The sequence below is a fragment of the Ciconia boyciana genome, chromosome 15, assembly GCF_034638445.1.
Source record: "Ciconia boyciana chromosome 15, ASM3463844v1, whole genome shotgun sequence".
Taxonomy (NCBI): Eukaryota; Metazoa; Chordata; class Aves; order Ciconiiformes; family Ciconiidae; genus Ciconia; species Ciconia boyciana.
The window spans coordinates 15,104,341-15,124,456 of NC_132948.1; the positions used below are offsets into that span (position 1 = coordinate 15,104,341).

At 40.2% G+C, this 20,116-nt stretch overlaps 1 protein-coding gene across 3 annotated transcripts; it reads left to right on the forward strand.

Moving 5' to 3' along the window:
• The first annotated feature begins 116 nt into the window (after positions 1-116).
• ANKLE2 (ankyrin repeat and LEM domain containing 2) lies at positions 117-19,330 on the forward strand. 3 transcript variants are annotated; one of them, XR_012045229.1, is made up of 14 exons: positions 258-486; positions 4,664-5,137; positions 6,189-6,380; positions 7,640-7,833; positions 8,855-9,043; positions 9,335-9,457; positions 9,850-9,916; positions 10,590-10,771; positions 12,254-12,360; positions 13,253-13,446; positions 14,420-15,146; positions 15,729-15,860; positions 18,501-18,825; positions 19,197-19,330. XR_012045229.1 is itself a non-coding variant. In XM_072879915.1 (13 exons), the coding sequence occupies exons 2-13, from the start codon at positions 4,675-4,677 to the stop codon at positions 18,736-18,738; spliced, it is 2,808 nt and encodes a 935-aa protein (XP_072736016.1). In that variant the 5' UTR covers positions 117-194; positions 4,664-4,674; the 3' UTR covers positions 18,739-18,775. The 3 variants fall into 3 exon arrangements, 2 of the variants coding, with proteins under 2 accessions (XP_072736016.1, XP_072736017.1); XM_072879915.1 differs by lacking the exons at positions 258-486; positions 19,197-19,330 and adding an exon at positions 117-194 and having other exon boundaries at positions 18,501-18,775; XM_072879916.1 differs by lacking the exon at positions 19,197-19,330 and having other exon boundaries at positions 243-486; positions 18,501-18,775.
• The last annotated feature ends 786 nt before the right edge of the window (positions 19,331-20,116 follow it).

Consider the following 20,116-nt stretch of genomic DNA (forward strand, 5'->3'; position numbering starts at 1 on the left):
CGTTCCCGCGGCGGGAGGCTCCGCCGTCCCGTCAGGCACCGGGGCGGAGGCCAGGAGGGAGGGAGAGGCGGCGCCGCCGTGCTTTTCTGTCAGGCAGCGGGGCGGGCAGGCCCGGCCTCGCGCGGGGAGGGGGCCCGGCGGGGCGGGGGGGGAGGAGGAGGAGGAGGAGAGACGGAAGCCGGGAGGCCGCTGAGGTACCGTCCCCGAAGGGCGTGCGGGGAGTGTCCGCGGGCGGGCCGCGGGACGCGGGCCGGGGCATGGAGCGGTGGGTCGGGGCCGCCGGGGGCTGGGGCTCCCTGTGGGGAGCCGGCTGGGGCCGCTGGCTGGGCTGGGAGCTCTTGGCCGCCTGCGCGGTCATCGGCGCCGTGGGCTGGCTGCTGCGGCTGCTGGAGAGGAGGCCGGGCGGCCGCGGGGCGCCGGCGGCGGCCATCTCCTCCCCGGCGCCGCTCTCTGCCGGGAGCCGGCGCTGCAGCGGGAGCCGCCCAGGTGAGAGACTCGGGGGAGGGCGGCGGGGGGTGGCGCTGCCTCTCGCTCTGCGGGAGAGCCGGCCGGGCACCGGGCACCGCCCGAGGAGGCCTGCGGCCGCTCGGCCTCTCGCCCTTCCTGCCTCCGCGGCCCCAGGGGTCTTCGTCCACGGGGGGAGCTCGGGGGCGCCCGCCGGGCCCGGCCCTGCCGCCGCGGCCCTGCTGCTCCCGCCACCCTGTCCCCTCTTCGACGCGGGCGGTCCCCGGCGCTGCCCTCCGTTCCCGTCGCACGCCCCTGCCCTGCTTACGGCGACAGGCTCGGCTGCTGCCTGCTCCACCCTTCTCACGCGTCCCTGCTCTTGCTCTCTGCCAGCTAAATCCTCTCCCACGCCGAGCCTGCCCTCCCTTACTAGCTCTGGAAATACGTGTTCCTTTCTCGTTCCTGAGAAGTCATCCTTTCCCCCCCCGCCCCTTTCTTTTAGTTCTGTCTTTCCCGTAGCTTATTCCAAGTTTGTTTTGCAGTTCTGTTTCTGCCACGTAGTTCAGAACTGGTTGCTAATTTGGCAACAGACAGTATAGACGAAATACCTGATTGAGTAGCCATAATTATTCTGCCGTGTGCAAATCCTAGCAGTCAAAATATAGCCCAAGATGGGATATATGTCTCATTTAATTCCTGCCTCAAAAAAAAAAAAAAGTCTGTTTGCTTACATTGCTCATTTACTGAAGGTTTTAATGAGTAGTGGAATAAAGTAATATTGGCATCCTTAAAATCAATCATTCATTCTTTCTGGGTACTAGTCTTAATTTTTTTTTTTTTTTTTTTGGAAACAGATTCTGCTGTTTCATACTGATGCAGTAAGACAAGGGAAAATACATCTCTTGCCCATTCTTCCAGATTTTGGTTTGTTTGGAAGAAGCCTTGAACATGCATTTGTCATTAAAGCAGTTGTTCATATTTGTAAAGCCACTAAAGTAACTTGCAAGACCTTGTGTGCTAAACTAGAAAAGGTAGCTTCATCAGTGCTGGCTGTACTCTGGATCATTTGAAGTTAGATAAAATGCATTTCAAGGTTCAGATAATCACCTTTTGCACCTGCTTGTAGCAAATGATCGAAGGATTATTGTAAAACAGGCAGTTGCTATTTCTCAGGTTTGCGAGTCACACCTTTTGTTTTGGACAGATCAGAATAGGTGATGGGGTTAAAAAAGAATAAATGCTGATCCATGTTAGCTGAAAGCTAAATGTCAGATTACAGACATATTTCATGGAAGTTCTATCTTGTCATTCCAAGGATGTTTTTCCTGTTTCCACAGCAAGCTTATTGTAGAAAGCTGTTTGTGCTAACAGTAGATCTTAAACCAAAGATTAATTTCTTCACTGTTGGTCTGCTTTGTCATTTCGCACTCTGATTTAGTTGTGCCTGAGTTGTAATGGACGCATGAAACAAATACTTTTTCTTACCTAGTTGAGGAAGAAAATTTTAGGTGCCAAGTTCGATCAAAAGATGAGATAGCAGAGAAATCACTCCTTCCCGACATTTTTTACTTAACCACAAGACAAGAAGAAAGATTTTTGCGTGTGCTTGCGTACTCCACGTACGTGAATTATACATATGTAAGGGTCTCCTCTTCTGCGGAATGATTGTGCTGCTTCTGAACCCTAGACATAGGAGCATTTCCTGAGTTAATTCTTTAAGGCATTATATTGACTCTTTTAAAGTGTTTTCATTGAGCTGTTTCTGCAATAAACTTTCTTGCCTCTGAGTTTTCATCTTTATTGTGTTTTTTCAGTTATACACTCTCAGAAAGAAAATAAAAAAGAATAGCAAGGTTTGATATTCTTATAATTGACCTCAGGGCCACATTTTATCCCTTGATCAAAACACAATGGCATCCAATTTATTAAAAAATAATAGGTGATTAAGAATCAGAAATAAATGAGAAAATCTTTCACATCCGTCTTTGCAGTCTTGTAAGCAAGTCAGATAATCGTAACAATGAGGTTGCTTGGAGGTTCAGTAATCATAAGGGAACTAGAATACTTTGGGGAGGCAGCTCAGCAGCATAAACTATGGCTTTGCCACAGACTGGGGTTTTTTTTAAGCTGAAATACTGTCATTTCCCGTAGTTTCTCAGAGGTTCTAGTTAATACTCATGAAATATTCTGGGACTGAGGTATGTTCTCTAACCACAAGATGTTTAAAATCGGACATTCAAAAAAAAGAAAACTCTCAAAGGAAATGGCCCTCAAAGAAAACAATCCTCAAACTCACACAACTGTCAAGTTGTAATAATATTTGAAAACCTACTTAAGGTTTGGCATTAACATCTGTTTCCATAGTTTTACCTATTATTAGAAACATAATAGTTTTGAAGTCAGATTCTGGTGAAAATTTTACTTGGCTATATTGACTATTGCTGAAAGTTACGAAAACAGCTGTGTGTGGTTTGGTTTTTTTTTAATATATGAAAAGTTTGGTTCTTTACCAGCTTAATCCTTGGGTCATTTAAGAAGCAAAATTGTCATGTCTGTTTTGTTGGTGTATTTTGTGATGCTACTATTGGCAGTACACGTGGAAAAATAAGAGAGTTTGACTATACTGCAAGTCTATGATGAACATGCAATTTTGGAATTACTTCTGAGTTTGTACATTTTGACAAAATGAATAATTAACTTATTAAGATCCAGTATTTAGAACGCTGCATCCCTGCTATGTTAGGGTGCAGCCATTCACCGTTCAAGCCTCACATTAGTTTCCCAGACAAAGGTTCTTGCCCATCAGAGTGGATGTTCTGACTCGTGTTAAGGACTCGTAAAGCAGGAGAACTCATAAATCGTGGGTATTTCTCATACTGCCACGTGCATCCACAAATGCTCTTTTGAGGAGCAATTACAGGTGATACTGACTTCATACCTGAGAGATTGCTTTGTCTCTAATGGAGCAAGATTAGGAGTTGTGTTATTCTAAATATAGCATGATGAAAAAAATAGAAATCAATTCATGTGGAAAAGCTGCAAATGTGTATTCCGGTAGTCTTAGGTTTCATAAATTGAGGATGAAACCTGGAATTGAAAATAAAGTGCTAAAAATGCCACTCACACCTATGCAAACCAGTATAACCCATAAAAAGGCTAGGGGGCGAAGGAAGGTTCAATTTAAGGAGGGAGTGAAAGCAAGCTGAAGGAATGAGACAGCCTAATAATTTCTATTAGAAAGGACAGCTTTACAACTGGTGTACAGCAGGAAAAAGTTACAGCCTTTGTGGAGATATATGGATGCAGTATCTGATGAAATAACTTTAAAGCTGCTTCTGTTTTTGAGCTGCCCAAATCTATCTTTCAGTTGTGTGTTTCACAGCAAGGAATTTGTGTTGGCATCATGTTGGGTTTAGTATCTTCTCGCTGACCATGCAGAAGCTGTAAGTGTGTGGATTACATGGAGGGAAGTGAGCTGGGGGACTTGTAGTATCATACCAGTGAGAAGAATCTTCCTTTGGAAATGGAGAAATTCTTCCAGCTCCCGCTCTTTGTCGGAGAGAGAAATCTGAAATCAGCCGTTCTTCTCTTCTGGCTCTTTGCTGTCAAAACAGGGGCTGGGAAACAACATGTGGTGTAAATAGTTCCAGCCTTGCACCATGGCCAGAGATAGACTCCCCTGGTTGCTTTATCATACTTATGCCTTATACTTTTGTCAGCTAGAAATTCTTATGGAAATAATAGAAATGGTGCTGTGCTGTTAGCTGTAGGTGCTGCCTAACCAGAATCTCTTACTGGGGCTAACTAGTCATCGTGTTCTTGTATTCCATTACATACACAGATTGTGCCTTTCTTGGCAGGAATCAGATATTTCTCAGCTTGTCATAAATTTTCATGCATGAACATTCTGGATTGAGTTTTCACTCCAAAAGAAATTTGAAAAGGGCAAGCGAATAAAATGTAAGCTGTAAATACTCTTTCAAGTAGTTGAGAGGAGAGGAAATAAACTCTTGGTATAAGTGTGATAGCTTAAAAATATTTTTAATGTCTTGAGTTGAGAGATATTTTGTCTTCTCTACAGCCGCGATAATCTCTTGAGAATCAGATAAATTGTTAGGAGACACTTTTTTTACTTGGTTTTAATACAGCGTTTAAATAGCAGAAAAAAAGTGTGTTGTTCTTTACCATTTATCTTCTCTCTTTTTTGCCTTTCCTAAAGGTGAAATAACAATGGATGCAATATTATCCCGATTGAAGCAGCTCACCCCTGATGAGCTTAGAGAAGAAATTATAAGAGCAGGACTGAAATGTGGGCCTATTACCTCAACTACTAGGTTTATTTTTGAAAAAAAATTGGCTCAGGCGTTGTTGGAGCAGCAAGGAGCGTTGGAGGAAAAAGGATCTGCTCTGTCAGAGGAGGCTGCTGGAAACGTCCCATCTGATAGCGGCCGGGCAGAAACACAAAAGGCTTTGAATCACAACGGTCATGGAAGTGTTTCTGAAGAGGTAGACTTTGGGTACTGTGTAGGTCTGAACCCACCAGAAGAAGATGCTGTGATGCACGTGAACTGTTCGGCTCCGGTCTGTGGAGCAGGATGTGCCGATTCACAAATTAGTACTCGGACGTCGTCCAGAGACCCTCCGCTATTCTATGGTGTTTGTCCAGTTTATGATGACATATTGGCAAGGAATGGTAAATATTAGTTTCCTTTATTTCCAATGATAAGCCTTTTACAATCGTGTCTAAATAGACCTTTTTCTATATAGCAGGTGATGTGAACGCCAGTGTATTAGTATTTTAAGCATCGCTTGAAGTATTTTTTTGTTTCTGTAAATAGCATTTATTGGATCTTCTGAGGCATAGAGACACAGCTATAAGACATCCCAGGTGTTCTGCCATAATAGTCGGTACACATGAGGATCCTCTACTCGATGTAGTACAGATGAAGAAAATTATTTCCTACGAATACTCTCATCCCTCTCAAGAATAAAAAGTAATCCTACAAATAAACAATCAAAAACTATTTATACTGTCATCGGTTGAAGCTTAAATGATCTCTTCTAAGAGATTTCATATTTTCCTTTCTATCTTAATGCCAAATGGTCATCTAGAAGCATCAGTCATTCTTCACATTTTATTGATGAATACTGCAATAAGGAATTATTAAATTACCTAGTGGCAGGATTACAGTAGTGCATAAAGGATTGTTTACTCTGAGACAGTAGAAAGTTTTCTTTCTCATGAAAAGGATATTCAGATATCTTGATTTGAACAAATTAACGTTAATGCAAAAGGAGAGGAAGGAGAAGGATTTGATTCATACCTAAGGTTCTGCGTAGAGGTCTTAGAGTTGTGACAGTGGATCATTTACATCGTTGATCTTTCGGAACAAGAGGCCACGGAAAGTAACGCAAGTTAATAAGCTCTGAGTTTGCTTTTCAGTCTGAATCTGAAGTACTTGCTTGTCAAAGCTGGCCCATCTATTAAAAAAGATGTTCAGATATTGATTGATATGCATGGCCAAGCACCGTACACGTATCTCCTGATGGTAGCTGGAGCGTGTAAAATTCTTCTACTCAGTTTCCGAGGGAGAAAATGTAAAAGGACTTTTGATTCTTATTCCGTATTTGGTAGAGAAACAGTTTGAGACCAAAGCTGGAAGGACGGTCTTGAGAATTTTGTAATCTGTTTCTAGGAACAAATCTGAGATTATTGAAATAACTTTGATTGTACTTTGTTGCAGAGAGAATACATGTTTATGAAGATAGAAAGGAAGCTCTCCAAGCTGTTAAGATGATTAAGGGTTCCCGTTTTAAAGCTTTTTCGAACAGAGAAGATGCTGAGAAATTTGCTAAGGGAATCTGTGATTATTTCCCATCTCCAAGCAAGTCCTCTTTATGTTTGTCTCCAGTGAAAGTGGGATCATTTAACAGAGGTAAGTGAGGGTGTTCATCTGCGTACGGTAGATGCAATATACAGTCTGTGAATTTTTTATGAGAGAAGAAGCAACAACTTCATAACCAATATACTAATAACAGAAAAAATTTCAAAGGGTGAAGCATCTTAATAAATTGAAGTCCCTTTAGAGTGGTGGTGTTTAAGATAAGCTGTAAACAAATGTTAGATCACAGCTCCAGAGCTTACTCACCAAATAAAATTGCTGTATAAATAGATGCGACAACCAGTATTTAATTACATTTTTTTCTGTGAAATAAATTAGAAACAGGCAATAAAAAGCATATTTTAATTTTTTAATTCAAATCGGGTTTTACTTCTGTATAAAATGATACCGTCACTGGAGAAGTCATCCTTAAAGTTAACTGATGCTTTTCCAAGAAAGGACCACCAAAGTTTATGTACAGAAATAAAAAAAGAAGTAGAGTATGTTGGAATCCTGCCATTTCTTTTGTAAAGAACTACCACAGAAGTAAATTAGAGCCCCGGGAATCTATGGAAAGACTGCTTTTTGTGTTTTAAAGCATAAGGTTTGGCCTTCAATGTATGGTTTCTGTGGTCTATATTATGATAAAGTAAACTGGTTACTTTTAGAAGCAATTGTCGTCGTTCTGGTTCGCATGAATTTTACACTAAAAAATGTTGCTATTCTTCTAAAGCTGAAATGTTGGTAATGGCCTGCGTAGATATGTTGCTTAGTAGTCTATGGTTATATTTGCTAGAGTTTGATTTTACTCATGGACTTCAGGATTTTCAGGTTTAATAAGACTCTGATAAAATTGCACAGTATGTTAAAACCGTACTTAATTGTTAAGTTCATAAGTTCAGAAATAAAATGGTAAACACTGATGATATTTCAAAATGTTCCCAGTTGCTAAAGGGACTCAGTAGTCACAGAACTGCAAAAGCATTTTTAATATTCAGAAAGTTTTTATTTCTTGTTGAATTTTGCTTTTAAGTTTGGATGGAAGCAGATTGGTAATGATAAAATTTACCAGTCCTTATTAAATTCTGAAACAGTTTTACGCGATGATTAAGTCATAATCTCCTCCCTCCCTATTACTAACCACTAGTATTTTTAAATGTCTTGTCATTGACCGCATTTTTTTTACTCCTGTACATTGAAGATGCAAAGTTAATACATATTATAGATTAAAAGCTTATTTTCATGGTCTGGCCATTAAAATAGTGATCACTGAAAAGAATATATCTAGAAACATGTTACCTCTGTTTTGATAGATGGCTTATGCTCCCCTGACACCGAAACTGCTAATAAGGAGAGAGCCAACAGTTATAAAAGTCCACGTACTCAAGATCTTACTGCTAAACTTCGGAAAGCTGTCGAGAAAGGCGATATAGCAACATTTTCAGAACTTATTTGGAGTAACCCTCGCTATCTGATTGGGTCGGGAGACAATCCAACAGTTGTACAGGTAAAAAAAATAAAATGGAAAACTCCAAGTTCTGGTTTAGTGATTCAGCTTTGAGGCCTGATAAGCAGAACTGGAAGGAATATGTTGTTTCCTACTCTTCCTTCAAGATAATTCAAATTTGTTGTTTCCTACTCTTCCGTGTTTTCCACCAGCGCAAAGTTTCTCAGTGTTTATTGATACTAGCTGAAAGCTAAGAGAAACAAGGCAGTTGTCTGTCTTGCGTAAGTCACCCATCATAACTGGGAGTTCGCTTTGCTCCAGAAGAGCTCGAGTAAAGAAACTGAGTATGCAGTTCTTTAGGGGAAGAATAGTTTTATCCAGTAGTGAAAGAATAGTCTTGTCTTCATATAGTATTGATCTCCTCCAAATAATTCCAATCTTTTTTAAATGGAATGCTTTTAAGGAATGGGGTAGTGCCTAAGCTGTAGCTAGGTGTTCCGACAGCACTGCTTACCTAGGCGTCACCATTACATTTCAAAACGTGCTCTGCATCTAAACTCCGTGGGTAAGGTACCGGTTAGCAGATGCTGACAATCTTACTTTAACAAATGACTTCTATCAGACCAGCTTTGTGAAGCTGTTGAAATTTTGTATGTAATATATTACAGCAAACTGAATTATATATACGTACAGACCCATTTTCCTGCTGTTTTTATACACTGAACTTCTTATCTCCTTTTATTATGTGATATCTTAATATACCTTCTTTGCCACGTTTTTGCGCTAGATGTAAAAAAAAAGACTATAGCTGAGTATAAGAATAATTTTGTTAATTGTAAGAACAATGTGGGTGTAAAGATGCGTAAGTCTCTACAATATCGTATAATTTACTGCAGTTCTGAATGTTTATGTACTGTTTTGTAAACATCTTTGCCTAGTAAAATATTAAGAAACAAAACCCTAAATATAAGACTCAGCGTGACAACCTTTGTATTTTCACAGTTAAGTCAGTTAAGCGTACGCGCCTAGGCAAGCTGTTAAGATTTCAGTTCATTCTAATGTTTGTCTTTTTTTTTTTCAGGAAGGGTGTAGGTACAATGTCATGCATGTCGCTGCCAAGGAGAATCAACCTGGTGTCTGCCAATTATTACTGGACACTTTGGAAAATCCTGAATTTATGCGGCTTATGTATCCAGATGATAATGATATAATGTTGAAGAATCGCATCCAATATATTGTTGACCTTTACCTTAATACACCAGATAAAATGGTAAGATTTGAATGTTTGCCAGTTTCTTCTTATTGTGGAAACAACTGGAAGGTGTTAAGGATGTGTGAGGGAGGAGGGAAATGAATAGAAGGGGACGCTTCTAGCAAAATGAGCTATTCATGAGTATTGTGGGTTTTAATAATCATTATTCTACAGCATAGGGGGAAAAGATCTATTAAGAGCCCTGATAATTAGTCATGACATTTATTTACTTTTCCCAGTCTCTAAATGAAATACGTGGGATTGACATGTTTCCAAATGCATGTGAATTTTCCCTTTTTCCCACTGCAGGGATTTGATACTCCATTGCATTTTGCCTGTAAGTTTGGGAATTTGGACGTCGTTAATGTGCTTACCTCACACCCAGCTATTGTAAAAAATCCAAGAAACAAATATGATCAAACTCCAGCAGAAGTAAGTCTCTCCATGTCCACAACAAAACCGAAAATGTGATGCCTCATCAGTATTTTTCAAGTTCGAACATTTACTAACTACTGTAGATAGAAGGCTTGTAGTAAGATGCTAGTGTCATGATTAGAGTGTGAATCTTTGATAACATTAAAAATATTTTATGTTGATTGTATCTGGGGAAAAGTTCTAGCTGTTACGATTCACTGCCTTTTCTTTACAGTTTGCATTTTATGGATGTGGCTGTAGTCTAGTGGTTTGTTCTACTATGAATTAAAAGTGCTGGATGAGATGGGTAGAGGCCAGTAATGTGACTGTTCAAAAAGAACACACAGCGCAATTGATTTGAGATTGATGTCTTACGCTTTACTAACAAACAACTAAAATTATATTAACAGGTAGTTTGTGAAAGAAGCAAGAATAAATCTGCAGAATTGAAAGAAAAACTGAGAGAGTACTTGAAAGGTCTGTATTCAGAGTTTTATACTGCGTCAGGCGTGTATCTTGGCTCTTTGCTGTCTTCTATTCTGTTTGCTTTCTGTAGCGTTCCTGTTCATAAATGATGCTACTGTACAGTAGCAAAACCAAAGAGAAACTCTAAAACTGACAAGGAACAGAAAACTTTTTGTCTTTTAAATTACATGGTCAGAACTCTTACTGTATGGATCACAAGGCTATCCTCATAGCTCTGTAACGCAGGCATGGCCCTTATTTTATTCAGTGAGCCTGAAGCAGAAAGTTTAATCTAAAAGGAAACAAAAGACCTTTACAGAGCGAGAGATTTATTTGTCACGCTGGGGAGTCATGTAATTTCTTTGACATAAAACTTTTCACTGTTTTGTCACATGTGGGTTTAGGCATTTGCAGAAGGAGGTTTTGAAATGTGTTGAAGATCCTTAGGGAAGGGATATATGTATCAATGCAGGCATTTTTGTATTTGAGAGCGAAGGGAGCCCGTCCTAAAATACAGTCTGTAAGCAGGCAATAAATATTGAAACGGTGAGTTTGAATTACAAGTAGTTTTACTAACGAAATAAAGTCAGATGGTTAAGTATATGGGTGTATTGATATTCTAGGAAGAAGCAGCAGGATAATGTAAAATAAACTTCTTAAGAAAGCTTTGTATTATTTATTTTAGGTCGATACTATGTACCACTCTTGAGAGCAGAAGACAATTCCTCAGCTCCTGTAATTGGTGCACCATGGTCACCAGATCAGACAGACGATAGCCCCCAAAAAACTTTATCGAAATACACTGGCAGCCCCAAAGATCCAGTATTGTCAATAAGAGCTTTTGCAGGCCCCATGAGCCCCTCAAAGGTAAGGAGAGAACTTCATGTGACTCTAATGCCTATTTGTTCCTTTTTTTTTTTAATAAAGAACCGTCAGAAGATCCACCCACGGTTCATTGTGTGGTGTAGCTTGCTCCTGTTACGGATTGTGGCGCTCTTTTTCTTGGATCTTCCTCCGTAGAGAAGGAGAAGCACAGAAACTTCTAAATATTTTTTATTGCTGAAAACATAGAAACGTTTGGTGTAAATAAGAGTGGAAGTTCAGTCAAAAGAAAGTTGTTCTCTTCTTTTTCCTACTAGAATCTATTCGAAGAGCGCTCTTTGACAGACCTTTCGTTGTCTTACAGATAATTGCTCTAACTTTCTAATCTGAAAGCAAGCCTTTCAATGTGGTTATGAATCGGTTTGAAGAAATCTTAACTATATCTTTATCTCCTTTCTAGAAGTTGATACTGGACGTTAGAAGCAGTTTATCACCTCTGCTTGTTGAATTAACATTAATATTTTTTTCTAAATGGAAAAACTGACGACCGAGTAGTAGGTGGTGGGATAGTTTTGGAAAAGTGTTGATTGTATAGAGGAAAAGCAAAGTCTTTAGTTTTCAGGAGGAATACTTAGATACCAGTTAAATATACTATGAATTTATAGGCATTTCTTTTTGACTCATCTGTTTAATATGAACATGCTGGAAGTATGACGGCTTTAGAAATAGTGAATAAATACAGTTGAGGACTTTCTGTCGTCCTGATGGTTGAGTTCTTCCAGGACTGAGTTTTACCGAAATGCCTAATGCGTTTTCTTCTAAATACGCTCATTGGTCAATTTTCTGTTCACCTGACAGAAATGTAAATACATTTTATAGGGTGTAAACAATGCATTATTTTGATAACTGACAGATGCTTTTAATGCCGGAATGTAATTCTTAGTCATCGTTGCTGATTTTTGTCATCTAAAGGCATAAAGTTTGGGATCTTACAAAAATCCATTAGTTTATTCCCTTTAGCAGTTCAAATTCAAACTTCAAAATAAACAGCAATAATATATCCTAATAATTGTAGCAAGTCTGTGGAATTAAATACATACGTCTAAAAGCATCACCTTTGCCTCCTAGAAACCAGTGACCAAGAGAGCATTTATCATTAAATAAAATTATAATGGCACGGGAATATTAGAAGACATACCTGTTTCCTGCTGCACACAAATTAAAACCAGGCAGACTTAGTATCTGTACAGTTTACTTGAAGGTGGTTATACGCTATGGTTCTTACTCTTTTAATAAGCAGTTAGGAGATCAAAGTAACCGGTAATACTGGGAGGAGTAACTTTAGATCCAGTATGAGATCCTTCATGGCTAGAGTTGAGCGATACTTGTGGCAGAACTCGAGTTGTTTACATGTAGACAGCAGACAGCTAAATGGTTTTCTAGACCTATAGGTAGACATTTAGCCAGCACTGAGTTAGCTTCATGTTGTGGGGGGTAGGTTTTTTAAATTATTTCTGTTTTTTAAAGGCCGAAGAATTTCGCAGGCTTTGGAAGACTCCACCTCGAGAGAGAGCTGGCTTCTTTCACAATGTCAGGAAATCTGATCTGGAGAGAGGTGTTGAAAGAGTCGGAAGGTATCTAAAAGAGTATCAGTATAAAAAATTAGCAATGGACAGAGCAATTAAAAGCAAAAGACTTGTGCTGAAAGTACGGGTATTACTTACCGAACGATATCCTAGGGCAAAAGTTACTGGCAGAAATATTTATGAAACTAATTGTAGTTGGATTTTTACATGTATTTTTGTATAAACAAAATAGCTAAAAAAGTGAGAGCTAGCTTTCTTAGCTTTGGAAATAAAGAACAAGATATTTTAACTATTATTGGTGGTATGTATAGGATGCTTTTCTCAAACATTTCCTTGCCTAATTTGTCAGAAGATCTAAAATTATGCATAGCCTACTTTTTTTGTAAAATTGAGGGATTGTTAAAAAGATAGCAGAATGAAAAGATCCTAATACAATTGTTCTGCTTTATAAAAGCTGTGTGTTGATATGTGTCCTTGCTGTTAAAATACCTTGTATCAGCAATATACGGAAAAGACACGCTTTGTTAGAAGCTGATTAGATTTCTTTCTTTAAAATAACCCCTCGCTTCCTCCTACCTTCTCCCATTCCCAAATAGAAAAAGCTATCGAATGGAATATCGTTCAGAGTATGCCTACATCGGTGGGGATTCATCTCTATCTGATGTCTAGATACAGTCAGCTTACAAATAGCAATATTTATGGTGCTAACTTTAAGAATGGAAGATTAAATTTGAAAAATATTCTAGAAAAAAATTAGACGATGCTGTGCTTGCTAAGGATGTGTGTATCGCTGTTGCAGACTGTTGATTGCTGCGGAATTGTGTTGCCTAGTTGCACGTTTATACTCCTATTAATAGCTGATAAAATGTGTTCAGAAAAGTTATTGTCAAACTAATATTTATGTCTTCACAAATGATTCGTTTTATTTTATTTATTGCAGGGAGTTAGCTCATGAACTGGGGTTCCCGTGGGTTGAATACTGGGAATTTCTGGGCTGTTTTGTTGATCTGTCTTCCCAGGAGGGGTTGCGAAAATTAGAAGAGTACCTGAGTCATCGGGAAATGAGCGAAAAGGCTCAGCAAGAAACAGGGGAAAATGAAACCTGCAATAGATATAAAACTCCACATCCCTCTGGTAAGAAAAGGGCAAATGCTACAAACAACGGCTTGTACCTAGGGAGAAGAGGGAGAGAAAAAGCTTGGTGCCCAGGGGAAGTGGTATTCACCTGTTGTGCTTGCTATTATTAATCTGTTATCCACACAGTCTCATTATAGTATTGAAAAAGTAGCTAACGCCACTGTGAACGTAGGAGAATTAGAACAGTCCTCGTTAGATGTTCGTTATCCTTCATATGAAGTACTTTCCTTGATTGTAACCCCCAAATGAAATTCGTATAAGAAAACCTCTATTTTCAGCATGTTTTTACTCAGAACATTTGGGAATTCGTCTTAGGGGATAGAATTTTGTAATCCACAGATAGAGAATAAATAACTTCTTAAAATAAAGGAATAATTCTTTACAGTTGAGGGTGAAAGACACACCGAACAAAGCCCGGGAAAGCTCTTACACCTTCTTAGACCACTGCTTGCCATGTGTTTACGGAGGGCACGCACTAGTCCCAAATCTTTGTGCTCCGTCCTCCTTCTGTCCTGTGTGATTAATAGATCTGAAGGGGCTCTGATACCAGGGATAAACCTGGGCTGACAAGACCCTGAAGGATAGTCATTGGACTAGTCATAAGCCTCTGTGCTTTGGAAGAGATGAAAACTTAAGCTATTCTATATTAGTGACATTTTCCTACCCTGTTCTGATTTATCCAGACTTTATCCTTTGTTGCTGGTTCACGATTGAAGCGAGGAGCGTAGGAAACACAGTTCTCAGATGACTAAGATATAAAAGGATATGTGCAAAAAAGATACAGCCCTCGTGTTGTCATTTTGCATTTGTGGCTTTAGTTAGGTTAGTTCATGCTGTTGCGTAAATAGAATTGGAGAGGGCTTCAATCAATAGAATAAGGCATAAAGATTGTGTATTTGTTCCTAGTTTATTTGATTGGCGTTCCATTGGAAGTCTTTTTATGTGTTGCTCTTATTAAAATTGTTTACAGGCAAGAGTAAGAAGTGCTGCAATTCTATTTCTGTTGGAGCATTTTTGGATGAGGATGATGATGACATGAGCTTAGAAGAAATTAAAAACAGACAAAACGCAGCACGGAATATCGGCCAACCTCTCGTGTCCAAAGAACCTAGCATCGATGCTATCGGAGACGCCGAGTGCGATATCTTGTCAATGGAGCGTACGGTAAACATTATAGAAACATCAGATCACCCTCGGCACTATGAAAAGGCGGTTTCTTCCAGTAAAAATGGATTTTGTAATCCCGTGGCCAGTGAAAGGATAATTAGTGACAGAAGGCATTTGCACGATGGAGAAGAATGCCTTGTGTCGCCCGTTTCCAGTTTGATGTCAGAATTTGAAAGCCTGTCATTCCAAGAACAAGAGGTTGCAGGAGAATCAAATAAAATCCCTGAAAAAAATGAGAATGAGAGAATTCTGGCTGAAGGAACGAGTCAGGTGAGAATATCCAAGGACCACCTGGATAAGACCTGCTATGCAGTTTCACTGGCAAGTTCTTCTGAGCCAAGCGTTACGGGTAAACCTGGAGAGACCAAGTTAAGGACAGAACACAGAATTCCATCAGAAAAGGGGAGGCTGTCCATGGAATCTGGAATCCACACTAATGAGGCACAACAACATCAAGAACTTTCTTCCCAGAAATTTCTTTTGAAGGCTTCACCCACAAATGACAATTCTAAGAAGTTATTCCTGCTTGGGTAAGAATTGTCTTTTTTAACATGTTATTTGTCCGTTGGTTTATTACGCAAAACAAGATGCTTTTTATAATATCACTGACAGCAAAGTTGATTATGGGATACTTAAGCAACACTAGTTGCAGTCAGCCTTGAATGATCGTCTTAAAGCGCTTCAGTGCTTGTACAGTAGCCATACAGTTCTCTTGCAACGAATTACCTGAATACCGTAACTAAAATGGAAGGAAGGAAGAAGAGAAGTCTTTGTGCCCAGTCAGTTTCCGTAAACACTTTGTTAATGTAAGTCAGGCGCATCATGAAGTCACAAGCCTGTCAGAGGAACGGTAAACAGCAAAGTGTTTACTACGCTCCTGGGATGTCCTCAGACGAGATTTTCAAAACTTCTTTTTTATGAGACTACTGTGTGGTAATGGACAGTCATTTAAGCGTTGGCCTGCTGGAAGAAGTTCACAGAGAAACTCTGTGTATAGAGGAGCGTGGGCAATTTGTTTGCTTGTATCAAAAATAAATGTTTTGGAATGGGGATGTTTTACTCCCTGAGCAAATATATAGTTCTCTTTTCATCTAGTTCTGTTTATGTTCTAGGGAGCAGCCCTCGAAGCTGGATAGCGATGTCTTAGCAGCTATAGACGCAGTAGAGATCGATCCACAGAAATACCCGATTATTTACAAATGGAAACACGCGGTGCAGTCGTACTCTTCGTCTGACAGGCAAAGGTATTTCCGCACATTCGGTCAACTGAGTTGAAATAAAATTTTTAGCGGGTCAGCTGCGGAACAGCTTGAATAGCTAGAATTTCAGGCCTCGTTGCTCACAAAAACCTTGTTTTAAATATTCAACTGGATTAACTGTTAGTGTGTTTCTGAAATTAATCACCAAGCCTTTGTGGCTGGTGTCTGTTAATAAGGAAAGTTTACTGGTGCTGCAGTCAAATTCCTTCCGTGACGCTGCGGTTCCAAATAACTTCAGCGTAACTATACACAAAGCAGACAGAAAATGAAGGTCTCGAGAGCGTAAGTGTTTTCCAGTTGGCGAATGTCTCAGTTTGCTGATGTGTTACTTAGTACTTGGATCCTTAATTGCTCTTAATGGTAGTTACGCTGTCAGTTGGATGCTGTCAGTTGGATGTCAGTTGGATGCAGTTACCCTGTTGTGGATGCAGTGCAAAAATCTTGTATTGCTTTGAGGTGCGTGGGTTGTGCAGAGTGATGTTAAAGTGAACTTAGTATCTTCAGGCATCTTTTTATTACTATTTTTATTTTTACCCTCTCTTACCCGGTCCAAAGGAATTGTGAGTGTGAACCATGGGGTGCGTTAAGTTTTTAGGGAGAACATCATGTTTTGCTACACAAATAATGGAAGCAGACTGCATTTGTCGGGAGGCCCGAGTACACGTTACGCCGCTTACACGTTTCGTTTTGAATGCTGTTGCTTTTGGGGACCCAAAGCGACAGTTTTCATACCAGTGAAAACTGGTGGTTGTATTAACATGAAGGTTTCTTTCCGTCGTGACGGACGTTGGTCAGAACACTGAAGAGGCCCTCGCTGAGGCAGCCTGCAACTCATACGTAGTCATGGTAAAGTTATCGGGAAGGAAACAGATGACCCAGTGGCACACAACAGATTGGAAAGGGGGCAGGAACAGAAAGCTATCAAATGACCCGTACCGACTTCTATTTTTTGCTTGTTTCTTCTAGCTTTCTTAAATGCATGAAATTGCACTTACTGTGAGAACTGTTTCCGCTAAGAAGTTCTCAAGATAGATATTAAACATGAATTTTTCAAAACATGCTTTAAACACAGAACCTTTAAAGCTCTGTCAGAGCTTGTGGGAATTTTAAAAATATAATTGACTGGCTTTACAGGCCGCACAATTCCGAGTGGGCGTTGGGAACCAGCAGCTGAGAAGTGCGACTGTGTTAAGGTAGCAGAGATTGGAGCAGGAGGAATGTTGTGGAAAGAGCTGAAACAACGTGTGGCAGGGCTGAAAAAAGCGCAGATGGTAAGCGGAAGGAGAGATGCTGCCCAGTGCTAAGCACGGGGAAAGAAAGAAGCTTCCTTTTGTCTCTGTATTGCAACCAGTGCACTAAGTGGGGCCACCAAGTATAGTTTTAGAAAAAAACAGGAAGCTCACAAAGATTTTCCTGTGATTTAAAGTGGAGTAGGAACAGGCAAATATTTTCATACATCTGGTTGACACCGTGTCCTTGTACCACTTCACTTTTCAAAGTCAAACTCCCTCATCCCCTGATTTTTGTGATTAAGTTTTTGAAAGAAATAGGCTCATTGTTAGGCTTTTTTCATTCTTACTCCACTGTCTGAAAGGTCCAAAGTGGTCCTCTAAAGTGCTAAAATGTGACACAAGATTTTTAGGTGTAATCACTGTTCTATCACTTAAGTAAAAGCGATTACTGTAATTAGTTGACAATGCCAGGGCTTGCTCTGTCAGCCTCCTTAATTTGGCAGTGCCACCTCTGCCAAAAGCGAAGAAATGGCACGCTAGATCCCTTTGTGTTTACGTACGTAGGATTTTGACTGCAAAAATGAGCCCTAACGATACAGGGACCAGTAGGTCTGTCAGAAGAAAATTACTTTCAAAAGGTTTTAAATAAGCGGCGTGCATGTGTATCGTTCATAGTTGGGGGGGGGAGGGGGTTGAGTTTGATTTATTTATTTTTAAAATCCTTATAAAATATCTTTAGCTGATAGCGTGTTTTCTGTAGCGGCTCATCTTAAGAAACTGCCTCACATGTAAAAGAAAGGACAGGAATGATTCACGTGTGCTAGAAACAACCTTTCGTCATTCTGCCTTGCTTAAGATAAAATTTAGAGAAAAAGGGAAGGTTTTTTAATTTAACAAAGGAAATATTTTGCTCTGCTTTCAAAGACGTTTTAGATCCTAGTTCTCATTGATTTAAGAAAAAATCTGACACTGAGGATACAGAAAAACTACTTCTGTGGCATCCAAACACCAAGATGATTTTGAAAAGGAGAGGGGGGAAATCACGCTCAGCCGCAGCACGAGCTGCGGCACTAACCGCGATCGGGTCAGCTTTGGTCTCGGTGCCCTTTTCTGATGGGGGCGTTGGATGAAAATTGCCCAGGTGCCGCACAAGCGCCCCTTCCTTTTCTTAATGGCCATTTTGGAGCAAATGACATCTGACTGATGAGGCAACCTGGCTACGTGTAATACGTTGTGCTGTCGCTGTTTCTTCGCAGACCTGTCTCTTACCAGTTAGGATTTTTCTCTGCCGGTGCATTGTTTCCGAGACCTACAAGTGGCACCGAATAGCAGTACTGCTCGCCTTATTGCAGGTTTCTTAACCAAACGCAGAACTACTTCTTGTTTCTTTCAGTTGGCCAAGTCCAGCACTGAAGGCACGATTCAAGTCCCAAACCTTCGCTGCTGGCCTTCCAGATGCTTCAGCGTACTCTAATTCAGGAAGAAACAGTCCCATAACAGGAAGTCCAGGAAAATATGGCAACGCCGCCTCGTTCTCTCCAGACCCCGGGAGTCCTGGGCGCTACAGTCCAGCCTGTGTCAACCATGCGCTGTTAAAACTGCGTTATTTTTCAGAGCCTCCTGCCCACTAAAATACGATTCATCTTCCCAGGACTTCAATTATATTGTCATTGTTAGAGTGGAGGAAAAAAACTGCAATGTTACTGAAGTGACATGAGGTTTGTACTTGGCTATTTATTTTTTCCTCGATTGAGGACAACTGTATGTTAAAAAAAAAATTGGAATATATGTCTTTATGCCATATACGAGATGATAGATTACTGGTGACACACGAGAAATTAGTGACAGTCAGTGCAGTTGTCCAGTAGCTATGAATTAACCCTTGTTGCCAGAAAAACAGTAAGCTGAACCTTTACTTAGAAACGGTGGTATTTCACTATCGCCAGTTGTCGTTACTGCAATGAACCCCTTAGCCCTCAACTGCATTTCTTTTGCTGGGGTAGGCTGGAGGAAGCACATCGTCAGTAAACAGAAATCTTGTGAGAGGAAACTGATGATGGCAAGAAGTAAAATGTTCTTCCGCTTGCAGGGGGAATGCGCAAAGTGAAAAGCCTAAAAGAAAGCCTGGGTAATGACAGCTTTCCAGTGCTGAGTAGGAATGGGAAACCCTGTGCATAAACAGAAAGTAAGTGTTCGTAGCCAGCAGTGTGGGCCAGACCGTTGAAATACACACGCACGCACACACACACTCTCTGATATACATGTGTATGTATGCACGCATTTACACAGAAAACCGTGAGTCTTCGCTTGTTCTGAGGCTGTTAAAAACACCGTGAGACACTGTTTTAGTAAAGGGGCACTACCGCAATTACTGGTATTCCTGTAAATGTTAGTTTGAAGGTTAAAAAAAAAAATAAAAGTTAGCTGTTTTTTTTTTCCCCACAGACGCTTTTAACGTTAGCAGATTTTAATAGCTATTACACACAAGCACATCAGCAATAATTGCAGCAAAGTTACCAGCAAGATACCTTAATGGGCTAGTTTGTAACACATGAGAGTGGTAGCCAGTGACCCATGACGCGGGTCCTTATTTCCCAACTGTAAAGAGAGAGGAATAAGGACTAAAAATATTTTTATTGAAATCTAAGCTTTTCCTATGTCTCTAGTCTTGATGTGGTAATGAGGTTTTGTTACAACAGTCAATAATTTTATTCTTTAGCCTTCTGTAAGAACGATTTGTTTCGACAGTACGACGCAGAGACTGAAGAATGCTTTTCAAAACGCAGAAGACAGTTTTCCCTATCAAGCAACCTTAACGGTTGTAACATTGCTTGAAAGAAGGCTTCCAGAAATGGAGCGCTCTAGTCTTGATAGCTCTCTAGATAAAAAGAAAAAGAAAAACCTATCCATCGTTACAGCATAAATCTGTTCAGAAACTTAAAGTCGGCCAAGGCTGTGCTGGTAAAAAGGGACGGCTGTGGACTCACTGGTGCCACACAGGAGGTGAGA

Excerpts from the sequence above, each read along its gene's own strand:
- ANKLE2 (XM_072879916.1), top strand. The coding sequence starts at position 258 with ATGGAGCGGTGGGTCGGGGCCGCCGGGGGCTGGGGCTCCCTGTGGGGA. Across the intron at positions 9,044-9,334 it reads TTAATACACCAGATAAAATG|GGATTTGATACTCCATTGCA; the intron begins GTAAGATTTGAA and ends TTCCCACTGCAG. Across the intron at positions 9,917-10,589 it reads ACTGAGAGAGTACTTGAAAG|GTCGATACTATGTACCACTC; the intron begins GTCTGTATTCAG and ends TATTTATTTTAG.